Source organism: Squalius cephalus (assembly GCF_949319135.1).
Source record: "Squalius cephalus genome assembly, chromosome: 25".
NCBI lineage: Eukaryota > Metazoa > Chordata > Actinopteri > Cypriniformes > Leuciscidae > Squalius > Squalius cephalus.
Genome location: NC_137146.1, coordinates 27728773 through 27752728, shown reverse-complemented (window position 1 = coordinate 27752728; position 23956 = coordinate 27728773). Strand labels below are relative to the sequence as shown.

Sequence of the window (23956 nt, the reverse complement as noted above, 5' to 3'; positions counted from 1 at the left end):
CTCAGTTGCTGTCCTGTGGGAAGACGTCCTCGTGAGATTTGGGTCCTTGTTACTGGAGGCGATCCTGAGAGCACCATTGTTTTTTTGTGTGTTTTTTTCCCCAAGTCAAGATTTTAACTCCGCTTGGCTAAACATATCAGAGCACTCGTTTTTTATATATATATATATATATATATATATATATATATATATATACAATCAAAGTCAGTGGGATCCAGTGTTGTTTTGGACCCTGCTGACTTTTATAGTATGAGCAAAAACAATTCATAAACTGCTTTAAAACGTCCTTTTTGTTCCACATGATTTTGTTTTTGGGCTCTACTAGAACAGCTTTTCATGCGTGACTGTTCAAAAAACATAATTTTTTCCCATATTCTCTATTGTTGCAGCTCCTCTCTTCCCAGTCTGTCAGTAACGCTCTGTTTAATTCCCGTCTCTATGAAGCTCCTCCTTCTGAAAAGCACACTGTGCTCTGATTGGTCTTCTGGAGCAGTGTGTTGTGATTGGTCGAGAGTGTTTGGGAAATGTCCCGCCCCTTACCATAACCGCCAGTTTAACACACTACTAATTAACTCAACCAGGCCCCGCCCCTTTATTCTGCGTATTAATTATTTAAATGAGGAATATTGTGACGTGTTCGTTCCCGGAAGAAACTCAAGACTACAATGGAGGCGTTTCAGGGAGTTCAGAAACACTGACACTGATGTAGAATATAACTCCCGCTGGAGGGACTTTTGTGACTTTGCAGAGCTTTTTCATGCTCAAACAGCAACATTACACACTAAAGAAAGCTGAAAATGCATAACAGGTTCTGTTTAATAGAATATATCTGTCCTCACAGGCAGTTCACCTGATGAAAACAAGGGCACCTACATCGTTTTGCCCATCGGTATAGAGAAATCTAATGGGCGCTGGAAGAGTCGTGTGGTGGACATACGAGGGAATTATGTGACCGTTGGCGTAACACCAGACGCCAGCTGCATCATTGGCCGTTTCCAAACCTTTGTTGTAGTTGTGAGTGATTTTGGAAAACAGCGCACTGAGAGAAACACTGCCACCGATTTCTATGTGCTGTTCAATCCTTGGGACCCTGGTGAGTACAAGTACAACACTTGCAACACAAGTACAACACTCTGATTTGGATGGCAACAAAGTTGAATATTTTTGATGATGATGATAATGCATGTATCTTGTATATGTTGCATCAAAGCGGATCAGGTGTACATTCCCAACGACAACCAGAGACAGGAGTATGTGATGAATGATGTGGGGATCATCTACAATGGAGAAATCAACAACATTACCTCCCGTTCATGGAACTTTGGACAGGTTGGCAGTTTTCTGGAGATGTTTGTTCACAGACTGTTCAAACTGACACCTTCATTGAACATTTTATGTGTTTTCCCGTAGTTTGAAAAGGGGGTTCTGGATGCCTGTCTTTTTGTTCTGGATTCTGGGAAAGTACCACTAGTGTACCGTGGAAATGCCACTCAATTAGTTCGGCAAGGATCAGCTCTGGTATGATTGACAAATACATTACATTACATACAATACATTAATTGTCATTTAAGTGAAATTACTTAACTTAAATATACAAGCTTTATAAAAATGATCATTCTAGAAGAAATTTTCAGATGGCACTTAGAGGCTTTTGCATCTGAACTCTTCATATATATAACACATATTATAAGTTTATAGGATGTATATTATTTTTGGTTTGTTTCTGCATTTTTTTTTTTTTTGTTTTTGTCCATTTTCCTACACACTTCCTAAGCAGCTGGTCTTATATGAATGCACATGGCATGTATATTTAGGCTTTTAGGGGGTATATTTTCAGATGAACGCCCAGGACGATGATGGTGTCCTGGTTGGCAGCTGGGATGAGAATTACTCCATTGGCACAGCGCCGACTGCCTGGACCGGAAGTACTGAAATCCTGCTCAAATATGCTAGAGAAGGTGGTGTGCCTGTGTGCTTCGCTCAGTGCTGGGTGTATGCCGGCGTGCTGAACTCTTGTGAGTATGGCCACTGCACAATTATTGTGTTCATTTCGTTGGTTCTGAGATTCAGGCTATTTAGACCTTTGCAAAAAAGACTGTGGTGTAATCATGACACTGTAATGTTCCCACCAAGTTATGCGCTGTCTCGGGATCCCTACACGGGTCATCACCAATTACTGCTCTGCTCACGACAACACGGGCAACCTGAAGACAGACATCGTGCTGGACGAAGACGGGAGAGTGGACCGAAGCCGAACAAGAGATTCAGTCTGGTGAGATACACAAAGCATATGTAACCGGTCCTTTTCGACCTGCTCCGAGCGGGATTTGAACCCTGGTCTCTATCATGGGAGGCAGGCGCGCTAACAAAGACGCTAAAGACCAAAGCCGCTAGTGCACTTCTTGAGGCCAGGGGAGTGAGGTTTGCACCCACAGCTCTTACCGGCCTATGTCCATTACACATACACAGTCTGATAGGTAATGACTATTTCATCATACCTCCCAGAGGACTGCTAAGACTACTATATACAGGTTCTTGATAATAATTAATATGACTAATGCAAAATGGAATTACTAATTATTTGGATGCATATTCTAAAGCGAAGATTATGGTAATCCACTAGTAATGACTCGAGCGCAATCAAATCCATCAAAATGAATTACTATCGAACCCCTTACAAAAACCTCAAAAGCTTACAGTGACTTCATTTATTACTTGGGAGTTATCATGTTTTTCACTTCCAAATAATTAGTAATTCCTTCTGAAAGATTTGGTAATAATTGAGTCATTACTAATGATCTTCAGTTTAGAATTAATTATACATATTAATTATGAACCTGTATATAGTAGTTCTAAGTAGTACTCTGGGAGGTATGAAAAAAATAGTAGTTACTGATTAGCTAATAGTGGATACCACATTTGACTACGCACTATTACTTACTAGTTTGTTAATCAGAGTTTCTTGTTAGTTAATAGTAGGAACTAGAATGTTAATCATGCGTTACTCATTTGTTCCTGTGTAGTTATTTATTAATGATGGAATGGTGTTCTGTGTTACTGGTAATGATGGTAAATTACTCTAACTCGCACTGGGCCCTGCCCCATGCTTGGAATGGCCCTGATGATGGTTTAATGTTGTTTAGTGACGCGTGTCCATTACAGATTTGTGCAAAACTTTTGCGAGATTTTCTAAATGTCAATAAAAAAACTATTGTGAAATGACGGCGTTTGCATTAAACGATGTTATGCGACTATAACCTCATTTTTTCCAAAAGTCATTCCAAAAATCATGGCAACAGATGTTGGTAGGTTTAAGTATATCGCAGCCACCGCACTAGCCATTGTTTTTAATTGAAGGAGACGTAGGCGTGTTTTCCAAGCATTAATGGCAAGGAAAGCCACTTATACTTGGGAGCAGCACATATGAGGTGTTTCACCATCCTATTTGCTTCAAGATCTTGATCAATTCTTTGTTGTTTAGAATTCCCGTAATACTTTTGTCTTTTATGAGTTTTTAATAAAAAACTCTGTCCTATCTTCTGTCCAAACATACCGCACCATCTTTAAAGAATGATCGACTTTTACGCACACCAGGTGACCTGTAAATGCGAGAAAACAGTTTCCATTGCAGTTGTGCGAAAAATTCCTTTTTCAAATTGACTAGAAAAACACCTCATGCGAGGCTAAAATGTTTTTTGCGTTATATGGGAATTTTTGCGAAATGTACGTGTTTCCATACCCTGGTAATCCAGAGTTCTCGCGAGAGCACAAGTTGAATTTGCTCAGTGAGTTACTCTGGCGTCGAGTAATGATGCTCATTAAAAATGCCCTTGTATCCAAGCTGCACCAATCACATGGGGTTATCTGATATAGGCGGGCCAGAGGCGAGATGACGACAGCGCTGCGACGTCGAAGTCATCAGTAAACATTGCAAGATGGCTCTGGATGAACACCAGTTGTTTGAAACGGCTTTGGCCGCTACAGTGAAAGATTTAGACTTGGCTTTTTATCTAAAAGAGGAACAGAAGACGGCACTCGAATCAATCCTTTGCAAGAAGGGCGTTTTTGCTGTTTTGCCGACCGGATACGGTAAGAGTCAGTGGCGGACTGGGACAATAATTCAGGCCGGGAATTTGACTCCACTGCCAGGCCACCTCTGCTGCTGCAGTCACCACCACCCTATTCATGTAATCTACTGGACTGATAAACTTGTAGGCTAACCCTATTAATGTACCAGGTAGACTACCAGATGCAATATAAATGAATAAAAAAATAACCCTTAAAAACTCACTAGGAATACACCATTTATACTACCAAACCAATGACAAATAGAAAATTGGCTTTTTAAAAGAGATAATAAGAGACACATTCACATGTTGAAATATTTACATTTTATGTATTTTCAGTGCTCAACTCTAGGGGTGGGCGATATGGCAAAAATATAATATCACGATTTTTTTCAGAAAAATCACGATTCACGATTTTATCACGATTCTTTTTTTAATGTTGGTTTTACTATTTTGTGACTGAGCATTACAGCCAAACTAATGTCCATATTTTAAAAACAAAGCCTTAGGTAACAAAATATAAAATAAAAAAGAATAGCAGACAGGGGCGAAGATATTTTTTTGTCATTTTCTTTGTTATTAAATATTAAGATCAAAGATACACATTACACATACACAACTTAATATACAAATTAAATAAACAGTGCTTTATGTTTTCAGCTGCAGTAGGTGTATTTAACAGTAGCATTGAAGAAAGTACTTAAAATAACAAAAATAACAAATATGAAAATAAAACAAAACATAGACTTCACTGTATAAATTATACATTGATACTTATTAAAGCTACTATTAAAAGTTATCAGTCAGGAGCAGTGAGTGATTTTCTCTTTGCATTTTGTTGTTTTATTAACATTAAAGGGTTCTCCTAAAAATGCTATTTGTCATAAGTTACTCTCTCAAGTTGTTTTAAACTCGAATAAGTTTCTTTCTTCTGTTGAAAATAAAAGTTATTTGGAAGAATGTGGGTAACCAAACAGTTGATGTACCCCAGTGACTTCCATAGTATATTTTTCTCCTATGGAAGTCAATGGGGACCAGCTACTGTTTGGATAGCCACATTCTTCAAAATATTAATATTAGAAAAATATTAGAAAATATTAAAAGGAAATTAATACAGGTTTGGAATAACATTAGAGTGCGTAAATAATGAGAGAATTTTTATTTTGGGGTGAACTATCCCTTTAAGGAGAAGCGGCAGCGTGTTTACTATTACTACTATTACTACTGTCTCTTTAAGAGTTGCGCACGACGCGTCTATTATACACGCATTTGACAAGCAGATTTTCTCTCAATTTTCTCAAGTTTGCGTTCACTTTAGACATAACCGACTTTGTTTATGTAAACCTTGTGTGTATTTGACAGTATTAGCACAATAAGACTCAAAAGATAACTTAGTCCAGTATCCAGGCGCTGGTAGACAGGCTTTTAGTGCATGTGAACTTCACATGTACGCGCTGAGAAACGCACACGTTAGAACAGCGCATCAGCACGCGAATTAAATGTTTAACCGACAAGGCATTAAAGCACTGCACTGCGTCTGCATTCGTAGTTGCACACCAGCCTATCACATGCCAGGCTGATGGTCTGCACAGCGGCAGCCGGCAGGCCAGAACGACCGTCAGGCCACCGGGAAATGTCCCGGTGCTCCCGATGGCCAGTCCGCCCCTGGTAAGAGTCTAATCTACCAGTTAGCTCTGCTGGTAGCTAAGCGATGTTGCAATTGGTCGTAGTGTTATCCAATTGCGTGCAGTGAGATTTTCAAATGCGTGTTTGGTGCCGCCCCTCGAGCTGGCCGAGTTTCATTAGTCGACGCCAGACCATTAATCTTTTAGATTTAGGTCTGGATTTCCAGGCTAGTGTTTCCATTGGCCGTATTTTCAATTCACAATTTCAATGTGCACAATTTGAAGGGTAATGGAAACACGGCTAATGTCACTGTGTTTCACAGGAACTACCACTGCTGGAATGAGGTGTACATGAAGAGGCCTGATCTGCCCGACAAATTCTCTGGCTGGCAGGTGATCGACTCCACCCCTCAGGAGACCAGTGATGGTATGATCCTCTTCACACACAGGCTTTCCTCTAACCTTAACTTATGCAGTTAGGAGGCACTATCCACGAATTGTTTAGAAAATTGGGGTCCCATTACTTCTTACGTTAGGTAATAAAGGCACAAATATTGTAATGCTGAGTATATCCATTGGGGTTAACCATTCAACGCTGTTAACCAAGTTATTATAAGAAAAATGACTGAACAAATATGAACTTCATCAATCATTAAAAACCAACATTTTTGCCCTAGCTACTCTTTTTTTATTATTATTATTTCATCAGAACCTTTAGTTCAGGTGTTCATGTTATATTTATACATTTCAGTTATTTTTATGAGTTAGGTATAAAATTGTGGTAAAAGGGATGAAAAAACTGAATAAATGACTAATAAAAAAGCTCAAACAAAAACTCACACACTCACACACACCTTAGCCATGGCTGTTTTTGGATTATATATTTAACTTAATAATTTAATAATATATGTATAACTTAATAATAATTATATAACTTCACTTAATATACACATGACGTGTATGTCATGCATGTCATGGTAAAAATATGGTAGTCATGGTAATAATATATATTATTTCCTACTTGTTATCCTATATGGAACAAATAAAAAGTAGTTTTCCTTCTCTCATTCAGGTCTTTATCGATGTGGCCCGACGTCTGTCAATGCCGTCAAAGAGGGAGAGCTCAGCTATCCGTTCGATGCAAGGTTTGTCTTTGCAGAGGTAAGAAACATGTCATTTCTCTTAGTTTGATGTTTTTACCTTTAGATTTACAAACCACTTTGGTTTTTAAGATCTTAAAATCTCAGCTGCATATTGCGCTTACAAAATGGAAAAACTCTTTCTTCTGTCTCCAGCTGAACAGTGATGTGATTTACCGTCAATCTGATAAGTATGGAAATACAAAGATCCACCATGTGGACACCGCGTATGTGGGAAAGCTCCTTGTGACTAAAAGGGTGAACGCTAACTCCTATGAGGATATCACTTCTAACTATAAATATCCAGAAGGTAAGTTTCATTTTATCCAAAAACACCAGGACAATGGGTTACACTAGTGAAATCTTTCAACCTTCTTCATGACTCCAGGCAGTGACAAGGATAAGCAGACCATGAAGAATGCAGAGAATCGTGGCATTCCTACCAGAGATTACTTGCCACAGCCAGAAGCAGGAGTGACCATGAACATCCAGGTCGACACCGTCAAAATGGGCGACAACTTCAAGCTGACGCTGAACATTAACAACCAGACCAGCCAGACCCGCACTATCAATGCTACCATCACTGGCTCTGTGTCGTTTTACACGGGCGTCGTCAGCACGACCTTTAAGCTTGAAAACAAAGCTGCAACTGTGAATCCCCAGAACAGTGAGTCTGACTTTTCAAGATTGTTGTCGCCTTTTTCACCTTTGTCTTTTGGCTTGCTTAGTTGGGGACATTTAATTTAATATTCAACAACAGCATTGATCTCCTGCATTGACACCATTATATGAGAACTGAACTGAGCTGGACGATAACATCACTGTTTTCTCCAGAGTGGCTATATACAGTATATATAAATTAACTAAATTAATAACTTTTTTACAACAAAAATGAACCATCACTGAACTTACTTAAAGGAGAATTCCGGTCAATTTTAACATTGAGCTCATTTTTTTGTAAATTTGGAGTGCTGTCAGTACAGAGAACAACGACAAAAATCGGTGTTGCCTACATCGTGTTATCCTCTTTTTAAAATTTGTTTTCGGCTGAAGTCCACAGTAGTCGATTGCCGAGTTCACGCGCATAGGTTTAGTACGTACGATCATGCGCCCGAACAATCGACAATTGACTACTGTGGACTTCAGCCGAAAACAGGATGTAAATACAGGTATGAGCGCTGGCTGAAATAACATCATTTTTATTAATATCTTTCACATCTATAGTCAGATTCACCCGTGTTGACTCTGAAGGAATCACTCACATGACCTGTGCACTTGTAATGACACATCAAGGATGTTAAGAGGCTAAAAGCAGGTTTAAAACTTGCCCCATTGAAGTCAACAGGGTGCAAATTTTAAAAAGAGGATAACATAACCGATTTTTGTCGTTGTTCTCTGTATTGACAGCACTCCAAATTTACAAAAAAATGAGCTCAATGTTAAAATTGACCGGAGTTCTCCTTTAAGCTGGACTGTGACGCTATTTTCTTCTGGAAACATGCATATCTCTGTAAAGCTGCTTTGAAGCATCTGTATTGTAAAAAGTGCTATATAAAGAAAGGTGACTTGACTTGACTTTAGGGCACATGCATTGTAGAAATAAAAATTTCTCAGTGTAATTTCTGAAAATCCTTTCACAGCTGCAAAACTGCAGATCAATGTTCAAGCTGTGGACTACATGCCCTACCTGGTGGAACAGGCCAACTTGCTCTTTGTGGTGTACGGGCGCATTCAGGAAACCGGACAGACCATTTCAACAATGAGAGTTGTCACTCTCCGTCCTCCTGAACTCACAATAAATGTATGCGTCCTTCATAACCAATTGTTGAGGAACACGTGTGATACATTTGATCCTTGATGTTAGTTAACAGCTGTCATTATAATTCATCGACAGGTGAATGGAATACCCCGGGTTGGCAAGGAGCTGATGGTCATCGTGTCATTCCGAAATCCCTTTACTTTCATCCTGGAAAACGTTCAGCTCCGCCTTGATGCAGTTGGCCTGATGCCGACCAGAATGAAATCATACAAGTAAGATGGAATAACCATCACATGTCACATTTATTTTTCCATTATTCAGACATTACCAGCAAGTTATTAGATGACTAAACATATTAAAATACAATATTGTGATGCTGCCAGATCTCTATAGATCTATAGAGAGATGTAGAAACAGTGAGTGTGTGTGTGGTCTTTTAAAGGACTACATACAGACCCCTCCGTCTGCTTGGAGATTTAAGGGATGTCTGAGATTCTATGTTCCATTAGTATCTGCTCTGACCTTATGCTTTTGAAACAAAGTGTAACCTATAAATGTGTATCTTTTGTAATATTCCATGTGGAACGTTATGAAAAGGTCCAGTGCAGTCATGTAATCAGTTGGTAATACCATAACACTTAAAATACACGTTACCATATTTAGATGCCATGGAATGTCATGGTAAAAATAGGCACTCATGGTAGTGTTCATGGTTCTGGTAAAACCTATTTTATGGGGACAAATAAAACACAAAGATATCAATATCCGAATTCTTTGTGGGGACATTTTAACGCTAGTGACATGTGAAGGCCAAGTATGGTAACCTATACTCAGAATTTGTCTGATGCATTTAACCCATCCAAGTTAGTATACACACATTAGAATTAGTGAGAAGTGAGATGAGACACATCCCAGACAGCAACATAGTGTTGTCCCAGATCCGGCACACATCCGGCCCACGCCGTGGACACACACCTGGAGTGCTCGGGGAGCAATTGGTGTTTAGGATTGTTTGTTTGTTTGTTTATTTGTTTACCTTGCCTCAAGGGCACCTCAGTCATTTTCTGCCGGTATTGATAATCGAACCCGCAACCTTTGGGTTACCAGCCTGACCCTTCAGTTTTGGTCCCCATTAGGAACAGCTTATAAATCATACGTGAGGTTTTTTGAGAATGTAAAAATGCAGAAACTTTTCTGTGATGGGTATGGTTAGGGTTAGAGGATAGAATAGACAGTGTGTACAGTAGAAAAATCATTGTCAATGGAAAGTCCCCATAAAACATGAAAACGTGTGTGTGTGTTTCTACATGCATTTACACACTATATCCATTTCCACTTGCAGCCAGATTCCACCTGGTGGCTCAGTGCAATACACTGAAGTGATCACCCCTCAGACTCCTGGGAGGAAGGTGCTGATTGGCAGTCTGGACTGCGCTGCACTGAGACAGGTCACCAATCAGCTGGAAATCATCGTGCAGTAACGGATTACTGATTGCCACGAGGGAACGAGAGAGAAGAGACAGAGGAGAAAGAGAGAAAGGAAGGATTGGAAAGGGTTCCCAGTACCATTTTGGTGTGTTGCTTTGCTTTCTTCACTAATATTATCAAAATTCAAACTAATGTTCTTTTTTTTCTTTACAAATCAATCATGACTGTACCTGCCAAGACTGGATAGTTAAAAATGGGGAGATTTTTAATGGGTACTGTTCACCGTCATGTGGTAAACTTAATGATACCGAGGAATACAAGCATTTTAAGCCAAATCTCAGGAAGCTAAATACCGACAATCAATCGTGCGAAAGTTTTCTCGTGTACACGTCAAAATCTGAGAGTGTGAGAAAGTGAGCGCTATGAAATATAATAAAGGACCATTCAAATTTAGAAAGAAAATGTAAAAGATTCTCTGAAATTGTTAAATATGACTTGTTTTGGTTGTGTAACTTAATTAACACACTGTGTATTAATAACAATATACTTCTGATTTAATCTGCTATAATGCCATGGACTATGTTTTACTCATGTAAACTAACAATAAACCTTTAGCATGAAAGCTTTGGATTTATTTGTTATTTATACTGCAAATCTTCATTTAGACATTAACTCCTCACACCATGATATCATGTTCATTCTCTCAGACCAATGTGAAGGATTCAAAATGTTAATGACATTCTGGAAAAATCACTCATTTTACTTTATGTATTTCCTAGTGAAACGGTAGAGTGGAACTTCATTTACGGTTACATTCATGCATTTGGCAAACGCTTTTATTCAAAATGATTTACGTAGCCTTTAGCAAACATTTTACATGCACTCCCTGGGAATCAAACCTTGACCTTGGTGTTGCTAACGACATGCTTGAGCAACAAGCAAGAATGTACATATAGATCATCCATCATAAATTGATTGGATCCTAAAAATGGGTGTAACACCAAAATTGAGCCAGGTTGAAGAGGATGGGGTTGACAAGACTAATTTCATCCGAAAAGATATGCTTTAGCTTATGAAGAAACTAGTGATAGAAGATTGCTTACGCAAATGTAAAATAACATAGTTTATCAAAAGCCCAAAGTTACTGATAATGTCGACTCAGGAAAGTTTAACGACTGTGAAGGTTTGGGGGTGTTGATGGACTCATTATACCACCCCTTTAAAATATTGCTTTTTAATTAAACTTACCCACATATAAGTGTTGATAAAAAAGGATGCATGAAGCTAGAATAAAATGTTTGTTTTTTTAAATGAGAAGAGTTAAAGTAGTTAAAGTTATATTTCAAGGATAACAAAATAATACCTAAATAGGAACAGAGAGTATACTTAAAATGCAAAAATAATACATAGATAATAAACTATAAGTTAACTTAAAGAAAACTTACAAGTATACTTACAGTATAAAACTACTAAACTAGTAGTTTACTGAGAGTATACAGTACTACAAAGTGTATTCTCATAAACTAAAAGATGTGCTACAAGTATTTGACGAGTAAACTATCAGTGGCCTATAACTAGGCCTGCAAGTTCACTTGTAGTATAGTTGTACAACAAACAAAAACTTAGTTGTAAACTAGTTGTGTAGTCAAAGGCCCTGTCCACACTACTGCGTTTTAGTTTAGAAAAAGTAAAAGTTTCTACTACTTTTACACTTAAAGACAAGTATACTTAAATGTATATTTTTATGCAGTAAAAGTTGCCCAATTTAGTCCCAAGAAGTATTGAAGCAGTAGCTACACTTACAAGTATACTTCTATACTTCTAATACATTGATATTAGTATAGTTACTTAAAAATATAGGCTACTTGAACTTTACTTGAGTATAGCCTACTTAATAAAATGAACTCAAAGTAGCCTATAGCCTACTTTCTTTTTTCTTTTTTTTTCTTCTTTCTTTTTTTGTAAGGGACTGTATGAGACGCTGCAGATTGTGACGTTTCCTAACCTTTCATTCAAGATGATTGTAGTTCAAGATAAAAATCTAAGCCTATTTTCAAGAACAAAAGGATAGCTCTGCTGACGCATTCGGTGCCTTACGTAATTCAACTCCACTCCCTCCATATAAATGAAACATGCGTTTAGAACTGCACCAATGCTGCTGGAATACCCCCTCTACTCTCTCCCCCCCACTACCACCGAATGAGTCACCACGGAAAACCTCTCAAGCTACTGAGTAATTGGATGGGGACAAACACATTAAACAGGGATTCCCTATCCTGTCGAAATGACAGTTCATTTAACTCTGTTTTCATAGGTGCATCCAATTCACTCAGGAGTTTTTGAGTGTCCTATTAAGACCCGCAGTCTAATATCATTGGTATCAGGCAAAATATGTGCCTTTTTTAACAAAGATATCACTATATCCATTACTCTTGTTGCACACCTCCGCCACAAGATGGAGACAAAACATGAATAAAAACCTGCTATTGTTTGGACTGTTATTGCAATCTCTATAAATTAAATCCATGATATTGCATCCCTCCCTGCATTGCAACACACTATGCAGGTTTTTTTTTTGTTTGTTTTGTTTTTTTTACGCTTGCGTTATGCAACTGCTCGTTTTTTCTCGAAAGCTTTATCGCACGAATCCGCACGAATTATAATGCTCATCTAGCTATATGCTCTATGCTATGTGACATGCATGTAATTTGAAGCTTTACGCGATGACATACAGTCCGCCATTCATTTGATCTAATGTTGAATAGTAATCATCTATATTGTCAATGACCAACGAAAATCCGATCAGATTGTAAACTGTCCTCAGGGCATCATCAGTCTCTGGGCTCTGTATAGTCTGGACTCTAAATGAAGTGTCAGGGGACCTAATTACTCAGCATCGAGGAGCACACGGTCTCTACTCACTGCGAGGATTCTCCTTCAGCTAGAATGCCCTGTGTAACTTTTTAGTATTCTCCTCCTGTAGTCGTGAAGTCTCTGAAAAAAAAAAAATTGGTGCGCATCAATACTCAGTACTCATTGGTTGGCTACAAATTCCGCTGACGTCAGCGGGTGAGAACTTTTTTTTTCTTTTCAGTGATACAGACATCACTACCTTTCTCTCAGTTGTAATGAAACTCATCTCAACCCATACAAAATGATTTCTCATCTTTCAGATTCCATATCATTTTCAGCAATACCTCCAGATTATAACTAAGTAGGCTACGTCATTTATTAGTATCTTATCTAAAAAATAAAATAAAATAAAAAAACGCAACATGTATACTGTAATGTAGCCTAAAGCATGATTTATATATATATATATATATATATATATATATATATATATATATATATTTCCTTTGAGCATCTTTATCAACTTCTTTATGTGTTATAGATGGTTATCTATGCTAAAGAATTTTGTATTATAGGGTCAATGACATGACGTGCATATTTTTGTGTCCAAGTGCATTATTTCCTTTTTTTAAAATTTGATAAATTAATGACATATAGCCTATCACTTTATTCTATGCCTATATACAATATTTAGTTTGGATTAATTTCTAGTACATTTAAATAATACATATTATTTTATGTTTTGTTATCTTAAACCCCCAAAAATGTCAGATGGGGCAACTGTCTGAACAAATGAACAGAAAACTATTTAAAATGGTGTCTTAATAAAAAACTAAATACTATGGCATCATTTTCTTTTATTCTTTCTTTCATTCACCTTTTATTATGAATTGAGGAGGTAATAACAGTAAACATGATAATGCATCATCCAGAGGAGTGAAAATGTGTGTAGATTTCTCTCAAATACTGATAAAAACTGTTCAACTATGGGTAGGTTGGTTCACTTTCCATGTCAGCTGGTACAACTAGTAGGCCTATATACATACAAAATAAAATTAATTGTGAATTTAAACACTTTGAAATGTTATTTAAGAACTGAAACTTGTTTAAACATATTGTTCATGACTCAAAAATATACATTACTGTTTTTAAAAGATAAAAAAAAGAAAATACTTTTTTGAAGCTTTATTTGTCAATGACCCATTAACATTAGGCAATGTTCACCACCTTGACACCAAAAATATCTAAATAAAGGGATAGCAGGGCCTAAAAGTAACATGGCCCTAGCCTAAATGCAAGTAACATCTGCGCTGCAAGTATATGAAACAGTGTCACTCACCATTTTTATGAATTCTAACAACATGAACGGGACAGTTGATGGGCCAGCGCTGCATTTTCATGAAAGTTTAAGCTTTGACAAGTTATACTCAAGCACAAAAAGACGCCAAAGGAACTCATTTCGTTACTTGCCCGCACACAGAAAGCGAGTCTCAGACAACTGAGCTCTCTTTCATGTTTTTACAAATTCACACAAAATTATCTAAAAAAAATTAGCAGTATCCTAGTAAACATAGTCAGTTATGTCTTAAGTGAACGTAAAGAGTTGAGAAAGTAAATGCTTCATTATTTTAGATAAGTGACAGCTGCCTAAATATTCCTGCTGCTGTCTTGTTTGTTTTTTAATGTTAATCAAACAACAAAGGACAAAGAAAAAAAATCACTCACTGCTCTTGATTGAATAACTTCTGTAAATTTAATAAGGATGAATTAATAATGATGTTTAATTTATACAGTGAAGATGCAGTTATTTTACATTTGCTTACTTCTGTTCCTGAAAACTACTGTCAGACCTGAAAAACCTGAAAAGCACTGTTTATTTAATTTGCTTTTTGATTATTTGTTTTTATATTACTACTGACTGTTTACTTGTCTTTAATAATGGTTTAAATGTATATTCTAGTAAGCTGTGGTATCGAAATTGGAATAGAGAATAGTGCATTTCATTGGAAGTGCCTGTTTCTGCAAAAACAGTTTCATAGTCGGTAAAAATAGATATTTTCTCAAGTCACCGGCCATTGGCAGGTGTGGCAAAAAGTTTTTTGCCCTGGATATAAGTCTCAGGTGTTAAAAGTGTTAAGATTCTGGGCCGATATATAATTTTCACGATGCACCAAAAATATCCCATACTCCTCAAAATACTACAGTCTGCTTCGTTTACCTCGTTTCACATCAGACAGACCTTGATAACCTTGCTCGTGTGTTTAAGTCATAAACAAATCATCAATAACGATTAGCGCTGAGGTAATAAGACTCAAGAAAAAACGTGGGCACTTCATTAATCATAGCCTGCTAAATCTGCGCGGGGCAGGATCACATTTCCATAAATGATCCTACAAATCCATAAATTACTGTAGCCTATGTATCACACAATGCATCACAGTCATCTCGATTAAAAGGAAGTAGCCTATATGGCCTAGGCTAACCAACCTCAAGCAACCCGACTACGAGATATCTATCTATCTATCAAAATTCATCAGTCTAAGCACCCTGGAGCAATGAAGTCTGCACGTGCATTCATATGTGGGTCACGGGTCCACGTGTGAGCTTCATGCAGGAGGGTGTATGCTATAGGTGAGACCACCAGAGAGCAGATATATGTGGACATCTCCGCAATCCCTGAAATACCAGTACAGTGGAGAGGGGGAGAAGAAGGGAAGAGGGCCAGCCCGGTCTAGCGAATGAGAAAATAGAGAAGTGGGGAGTCCGACGGTGAATTTTACGTCAAGCTTGAAATGTGGGCGTGAAGCAGGGAGAGAGAAAAAAACACACACGAGGCATTACCACCTTCTCTTAACAGCGTGCACCATTTCACTTCTCTGCGCCTCGCCGACAGCGGGAAAAACCCAGAGTTTCTGAAGATCTGCAAGAACTAAACAGCGATGTTCAGCGCGCAGATTTCACAATCTTTTCCCCTCACAACAATCTAAAATTGTATATACTCCAATGGTTTTTCTGGACGTAGGATGGGATTAACTTTGTCTGGAAGATATATTTCATTGTTTCTTGCTGTTCAAATAGGTAAGACGATTATTTCTGTCGTAGTGTATTTTGGGATGGGCTGATTTTTCCTTTTTAATCTTGATTTTTTTTTTTTCATAGATAACTTGACACTTCCAATTTGTAGTTAAGGCTATTAAAGGGTGCCTGCATTTCGTTATATGCCTATTGGTTGTATATTTGTAGAGTGTATGTTGGTGGATATTTTAATTGCAGTGCTACTGTCCCGACTGCGATTTAAAGGCTTGCCACTGGCAAGAGATCTGGGTCTTGTATTTTATATGCATGACATTGAGGTAATATTGCATTGCCTCTCCTTTCAATGTTGGAGACTGTTTCGATAAATAAAGCCCTGTAAATCGTATTGGAGCAAGTTGGTGAAAGTATGGGACCGCCCGATCCTCTCCGTAATGAATTATTCAAACCAATATTGAAAAATAATTCGAAAAAAATCCCCCCAAAAACAGATTAACAGATTTAACTTGCAAAGGCTAAGTTTCATAGATGCATCATGCGTTTTATATGGTCCCATGTGTCTCTTTACAAATTACACAAGCACACAATATATTTAATTATAATTTCGCGAAAATTAGTTGGTGTGCAACTGTTGTTTTATAATTTAGCCTAAATAAGAATGCAGGACATGTTCTTGTAATATTGTGTGTTTTTAAATGTCTTTCTTGTTAGTGCTGTTGCAGGACTCTGCGATGAAAATATTGTGCATTAGGATGAAATCAGTAGCGATGTAATTTTTTTTTTTTTTTTTGTGAAAAGCTGGTTCCGATACCTAGTTGAACTACATTAATTTGCCATAAACCCCCTCCTGACTTCATTGAACAGATTATGCTTGACACTGACAGGGTCTGGTAAAGTGGTCGTGACTCGTGACCACTAGTACAGTAGGATAGGTGAGTCTATATTAGATGCTCAGTTGTTTCTAAATATAGATCATCGTGCCTACAACGAAATGGTTTAATAATTCACTGTTTGTTCGCAGTGCTGTCTTTTGTGACTGTTAATTCTAGTAAAGCAAACAAAGACATCGAGATTTTAAATATGAAATCATGCATCCAATTAATAAACGGTTTTACATAGCCATCTGTATGAGCATCTTTGTATTTCGCATCATCATATCCGCCATGTTGAGGTCTGAATATTTCAATTATTTTGATAAAAAACATTAGGATGCACGATACCATATATCAATGCAGCGCATTTACGCATTTAATTTTCCCGGTATGGTATTTTGTAGGAATATGGTTGTAATGTTGAATATACACGCTTCGTGTTGAAGAAAAGGGCGATCTGTCCGCGATATCACAGTTATAGCTTGATATTTCGTTATGTAAGCTTTCATCTGTGCGGCATTACTCAGTAACACATTTAATCCACTATGTCTGAAATCAATATTATCCTTAATTTAATATAATCATCTTAAGTGTACATTACTTTGTGTCGTTGTTGGATGCGGTTTTTTTTTTTATTCTGTGGGCGAGAATGCACGAAACGACTGTGCTTCATCTGCATGGCACCAGCCAGAAACTATTTACAGTTTACGAAAAATTAGATACAGAATAACAACCATGATTGCATCATTATTTTATTTTCGTTTGGTATATATCGTATTGATTGTAGAATGTAGGAATGCATAACCAATAGCCTATTATGTATATGACATGTAGGCTAATGCCTATAATTCACATATACAACGTATAACAAAAATGTTGGGGCATAGGCCTATCATATAATAACTGTAAAATAACTTTGGCTAGGTAGGCTATACATGCATATAATAGAATACAGGGAAATATAGCATGCACTGTATTTAATAATGGATCATATAGCCTGAAATGGATATAATGCAATTTAGGGGCATTGTAGAGAATATAGTGCACTTACACACTACATAATGCACATCTTATTACTGTAGTGTATCGACGCAGAATATGTAGGCTACTGCATACAATTTAGGGACACATATATGCAAAGTAGGCTATTTGATATGATGTAGGGACATATAGGTAGGTGTGTGTGTGTGTGTGAGTGTGTATACTGTGGTTAATGGGCAGAGGCACGGCCTGATTTGGACAGTGCAACAACTTAATTAATTCAAGATCTCGTTGTTTAACGAACCCGAGAAACCACTGGCGTTTATGGTTCGTTAAGCAAAGGGATCTGGTCAATTGATCAGGTTGTGACTTTCCGGTCCAACATAAAGATCGAAATGAAGTGGGAAGGAAAGCATCCGTGTCCAAATCTTCTCATTTTCCCCCTAATAGATCTGTCATCAAAAAACAGACTCTTTTTGTAGATGTGTAAAAAAAAGGGGAGGGGGAGTACAAATCACTCAGAATGAAAATCTCACCTCACACAAGCCCACACACACCCCACCCTCATGTACACCATTACATCATCGTTTGTCCACGCGCGCCACCCTCATGCTCAACACACATATTATTCTAGTGAACACACACACACTGACAGATGAGAGGAGAACAAAAAATACAACAGCTAATAATTAAAAACCCTGAACGAGCACAGCCTGAGTGTATCGCAACAAATTCAATTCTACAAAATATGAACGCTATTCTGGAAGAGTCAGATGATAGAAGTTAACGGTTTTTTTTATCGTTTTATTTTTTATTCTATTTATCTTATTTAAATAGGCTACATTAAATCATTACATTAATCCTTTCTCGTTTTCCAGCCTATCTGCTGCAGGCAGTTCGAGCGGCTGGGAAATGTGAAACAGTGTTCAGAGGTTTCTCCAACTGCCTGCTTCAACTAGGAGACAACATGGCCAACTATCCACAGGAGCTGGATGAGCAGGAAAACCTTAAGACCATCTGCACGTAAGGGAACCACACACACACACACATACACACACAACAGATGAAATATACTGGTGTGAGGGTGGGGAGAGAGAGGGAACAGGGGCCAGATGGCACAAGGGGCCCTTGTTTAATTCGACAGCAGAAATAGAGCCGTGCAGCCGCTATATGCGCTATTCACATTTCACCAGTTAATTACAATTAGATGAACCATCTCTACACGCCGAGGCCGAAGGTCAGCATCCATAATTGGATCAGATCTGGCGGTAATGCACGATTATTGTAAGCGATCCGCCCTATAAAACCGGTTCTTTCACAGCCTCGACTGAGAGAATCAAAACGCAACAGTATCTTATTACAGGGACTGGAATTACTCTTCCTTTCTTTCTCCATTTGCCCCCTGAAATTATTGTTTGAACTTCTAAATATAGTCTCCAACCCGATTTTAGATAGCATTCAGTTTTTAATCATATTTTCGTATTAAACGATATTAGATAGCTATAAAAAGAGATGTGCAAAGCGGCTCACACTGCAATTGTATTTCCATACACACCAAAGCTCCAGCAAAACATTAAAATGTAACACTTTTTTTTTCTGACTTGAAAGCATTTCCTTTTGGAAATATTATATTTTATTTAACTATATTCTGTTCTGTTCTGCTCTGCTCTGCTCTGCTGTGCTCTGCCCTGCTCTATTCTATTCTATTCTATTCTATTCTATTCTATTCTATTCTATTCTATTCTATTATAATTTAATTGGAGCATGGCTACTTGTGACCGTGCGCATGTCCATTTGTAGATGCAGGTTTCAGAATGAGGGTGTGTGTTCCTCCTGAAATAAATGAATAAGTGATGGACTGGAGGAAGGGGGTGGGGCGCAGGAGGGGAGTTGTGTGTGTATGTGTGTGTGTGTGTGTGTGTTGTGTGTGCGTGTGTGTGTGTGTGAGAGAGAGAGAGAGAGAGAGAGAGAGAGAGAGAGAGAGAGAGAGAGAGATGGGGAGGGCACTAGAAGTCACGTGATATGGAGATTTTCCCTTTGGAGCCGCATTACAACTCGGGTTTCCCTCGTGCCCTCTCTCCTCCTTCACGTGGCTTCATGAGGACATGCAGTTGCCAGAAGGATTCATGCACAAGACTACATGAATTATATTAGAGCTTCAAATAATTCTATAGTAAATTGTAGCTATATTTGTTGGTGCAACTTTCTATTTAAATAGGCCTAGCCGACTTTTCAAATGCACACAATCAAAACGTCTGAATAATCATATTCAAATGCATGCGAAATGAATGTAGAATTTCTAATAAAATGCGATGCTTAAGTGTTTACTTCATGTTATCTCTGTAGTGCTTTAAATACAAATGAAAACGGACGTTCCATTTTATTTACAAATCACAAATGCATAAACGGAAATTGAACGTTTTCTATATTTAAATATTTCTTTCCACTAGTTTTAGTTTAATTAATCAGGACTTATTATATACATATATATGTAATCATTACAATAATAGGAAATAATATGTTAAGACTGAATAGCCTAAGCGTGACTCAAATCAGACATGAATAATGATTTTCTTTCTTTTGAAACATTTGACTTGCAGTTACTGGGATGATTTCCACTCATGCGCAACCACTGCTCTGGCAGACTGTCAGGAAGGAGCCACAGATCTGTGGGAGAAGCTGAAAAAAGAGTCCAGAAACCTGGAGTTTCGCGGCAGCTTGTTTGAACTGTGTGCGGCAGGGAACGGCGCGAGCAGATCTGCGGTTCCGTTCATGACGCTCGTCCTGAGCGCGCTCTCGGCGCTCGTCACGTGGATGCAGTTTTAACCCACGGGAAAAGAAGAGAGGGCGAAAAAAAACAAGAAGAAAAAGAGAGAGAGAGAGAGAGAGAGAGAGAGAGAGAGAGAGAGAGAGAGAGAGAGAGAGAGGGAGGAAGGAGGAAGACACAAGACAAACCATCAACACAAGAATAAAAGAATAAAAGAAGAAGAAGAATTAATGACGATCAAAATTCATCCTCACCCAAATGGATTTATATGCTTATTTCATCTGGAGAACAAGACGTTTTTTTGCAAGAGACAATGGCAAGAAGAAGTCTTCTGGGAATGCTCAAGCACATTTGCCTGACTCTGGGTCGATTACATGAAATATTGATCAGATATTGAGTTTCGGCCTGAATTTCTGAAAGCGTAGTATTTTATAACATTATCGTCTGTTATGAATGAATTATTATTATTACTGTAGGCTTTTCACATTCTCAACGGCCATCTTATAGAAAGATATATTAGGAATATTCTCTCATCAGTTTGTTTTATATGCTCTTTGTCAATATTTAGTTTTCATTTATCAAATTTATTTTAGTCAAGCCAAGTATATGGATGTGTTGATGGCTGGGGTAAGATGAACCACCAATACAGACAAATATAGGGAGCTATAAATACTACTACTAATAATAATAATAATAGTAAATAAACCTCAGGAATGACTACAGGCATATATTTAATGGAATACACAAGAACAGAGAAATAATATATTTAAAAGATTTATTAAAGAACAAATAAGTGTCAAATGTAGCCATGAAAAGGCTGTGAGGTGAGTTGACTGTTGCCGTTCCCCTCCAAAAATGTTATTCTATTCCATTCAAAGAATATTTGTCTCTTTTTATGTAGGAAACATAACAGTATAAAGGCGACACTTTACATTACAATGTCCATGTTGCATATAACAATGTGTAACATACATGCAGCTCGAGAAAATAAGTACAGTACATCAAGTACATGTGGTTCATAACTATATGATACAGTAATTACACTAGGTCTGTATTTCTCCCGACAGTATCGTAGCACGAAAATATCTGGACCTTGACATTAATAGTTGGATGAAGTGGATTTTGCTAGCTTTATTTGATGTTGCCAAGGCATAGACCACGTTTCACTGCCTTCAGAAGATGTTTGTTCGATGTTTGTTCGTTTCTGGGGATGTTGCATATGAAATACCTGAATATTCAAAACCATACAAGAAAATAAGAGATGTATGTCAAATGAAAAGAGAGATACTTTAACAGAAACAGATTGATTATACAGGTATATAAAATAGACTGCTAAAAAGAAGTATTTAAATAAAAACAGTTACTGTTTGAAAGAGATTTGTGTTGTTTTTATTGGTGTAGGAACCTGATTGCAACCCTTATGGAATGTCTTTTATATCTTATTTAGCCTATATAACTCGTATCTGAATCAGTTAATAAGGAGCAATAATTAATAATGCCAGAACCGATAGGTGCACATAAAGGATTCAGTTTCTCTTCCAGCGCCTCGAACGCACGTGAACGCGCACGTGAAGACGTATTGTTTCATTATTAATAAGGTGGCAGAGAGAGTCATTTCATATTGATTCTCCCGCGCTCAGCATATAAGGCGCTTGTCTGAACGAAAACAACCACCAGATTGAAAAATGGTAGTCGAGGGAATTCTTGAGAATTTATTCTGAAAACACGAGAAACATTAGTCTGTTAGCCTACATTTTCAAGAGTCGACTGCCTTTTCCTATAGTCAGTGACAAATAAACATGTCGACGTGACAAACAAAAGAGAATTAATTTAGCAATTTAAAATACACACGCATATATATATATTACCTTGCACGTGAGTGTACACAACATTTTGGCAAGGTAATACATAAATAAATTAATACAATATCCTAATGTTTTTAAGTCATGAATATCAAGACGTTTTTAGAGTAGCCTAACATTTTTTTTTTTTTTTTAAATAAAGAGATCACATTTATGTGTAATTCACACAATGACCTTGACACAGTCTAAATGTGTCATTTTTGTTTAATGGTTTTCTCATGATATCAAACAGTCCGCATGTTAATTACGCCTCAGTACTCGATTTCGAAGATTAGCGCACAAATTCGATTTTTGTTTTGGCATTTTACTGCACCTAGACTTTTTGACTCCACACAAATATTTTTAAATGTAGCCTATTTTTGAATATTTTTGCACACAAAAATCCAAACCAATATTAAACATGCATTTCAGAGTTATAAGAATTTATAATAAAAAAAAAAAAAATGAAGTATAGCCCTACAAAAGGAAGACAATATTTTTATCTTAAAAAAAAAGAAGCGAAAAACAAGCACTGGTATATTTTGATGACTTTGATATGATAAATAAAATAGGGGTGTTCTGTTTTCGCTTATTTATTTAGTACAGCTTTTCTAAAAATCAATATAAATCAGACCTTGTGCGAAAACAACTCTATTTGATAGATTGAGAAATACAGCATCTTATGTGGAGCAGTGGTGAAGTGAGCTCTAGTGTTCTCCCTGCGGGGGTGAGACTGCATGAATGGGACTGGAGTCCTGGAACGCGCTTTTATTGCTCCTTTTTGAGTTTGAAAATGAGATTGGATTTCATTCTGTCCCTGGAAGGGGATGACGACTACATTTGTAATCTCATTAAAATGCATGTTATTCTGTTGCTGGCACTGAATATATTATCATCCACAGATCTTTGTGTAGTGAAGAGATTTTTTTTTGTGATTTTTTTTCTTTATTTCGCAACACTCATTGGAACATTTCCTAACCACACAAAACGAGGAGGCAAAACCGGTTGTGACATTTAATCATTAACAATGAAAGGACACACACACACACACACACACACACACACACACACACACACACACACACACACACACACACACACACACACACACCTATCTATCTATCTATCTATCATTATGCACTTTAGAGCTTGTATCCTTCCACAATGGCCATATATCTTTCATGAGAGGTCACTATAATGACATTAAGTTCCACTAGCAAATAAATGAAGAAATGAATCAGATTATTGCTGACTGAACACTTTTTAATAGCATGCATGCCTCACCATCTCACCTCACGCAGAGCAGCTCAGTAAAGGGTCTTCAGGAAAAGCGGGTTCATTGAATGGCGTGTATGTCCAAACCGGCCATTTCGTCACACCTGGGAAACAAACACATTGCTCTAATGTTATTACAAGAGCTGGGTAATCCAACATTACCTATTAGTGCCAGCCAATAATAAATGCGATGAACTGTAGAGTTTCGGCAGGACAATATTTCAATAATGGACCTCAAAAAGGTAAACTCGAACATCATAGAAATATGTTTGGTCTTTTTTAGTGATGAAAGTCCCGTTGAACTGGGATAAATTAT

General features: G+C 37.5%; 2 protein-coding genes across 2 annotated transcripts in view; both read left to right on the top strand.

The window, feature by feature from the left end:
* Positions 1-10588, top strand: part of LOC307153186 (coagulation factor XIII A chain-like) — a 131389-nt gene extending 120801 nt beyond the window's left edge. The window contains exons 5-16 of the mRNA XM_079862419.1: positions 842-1093; positions 1211-1329; positions 1411-1518; positions 1838-2015; positions 2134-2272; positions 6016-6119; positions 6765-6853; positions 6988-7141; positions 7220-7498; positions 8472-8632; positions 8726-8862; positions 9933-10588. Of these exons, the coding sequence (XP_079718545.1) occupies positions 842-1093; positions 1211-1329; positions 1411-1518; positions 1838-2015; positions 2134-2272; positions 6016-6119; positions 6765-6853; positions 6988-7141; positions 7220-7498; positions 8472-8632; positions 8726-8862; positions 9933-10071 (1859 nt within the window). The 3' untranslated portion in view covers positions 10072-10588. The remainder of the gene's footprint in view (positions 1-841; positions 1094-1210; positions 1330-1410; positions 1519-1837; positions 2016-2133; positions 2273-6015; positions 6120-6764; positions 6854-6987; positions 7142-7219; positions 7499-8471; positions 8633-8725; positions 8863-9932) is intronic.
* Positions 10589-15557: 4969 nt separating this feature from the next.
* On the top strand, positions 15558-20688 carry nrn1a (neuritin 1a). The gene is made up of 3 exons (XM_079863635.1): positions 15558-15949; positions 18636-18780; positions 20358-20688. The coding sequence occupies exons 1-3, from the start codon at positions 15895-15897 to the stop codon at positions 20581-20583; spliced, it is 426 nt and encodes a 141-aa protein (XP_079719761.1). The 5' UTR covers positions 15558-15894; the 3' UTR covers positions 20584-20688.
* The last annotated feature ends 3268 nt before the right edge of the window (positions 20689-23956 follow it).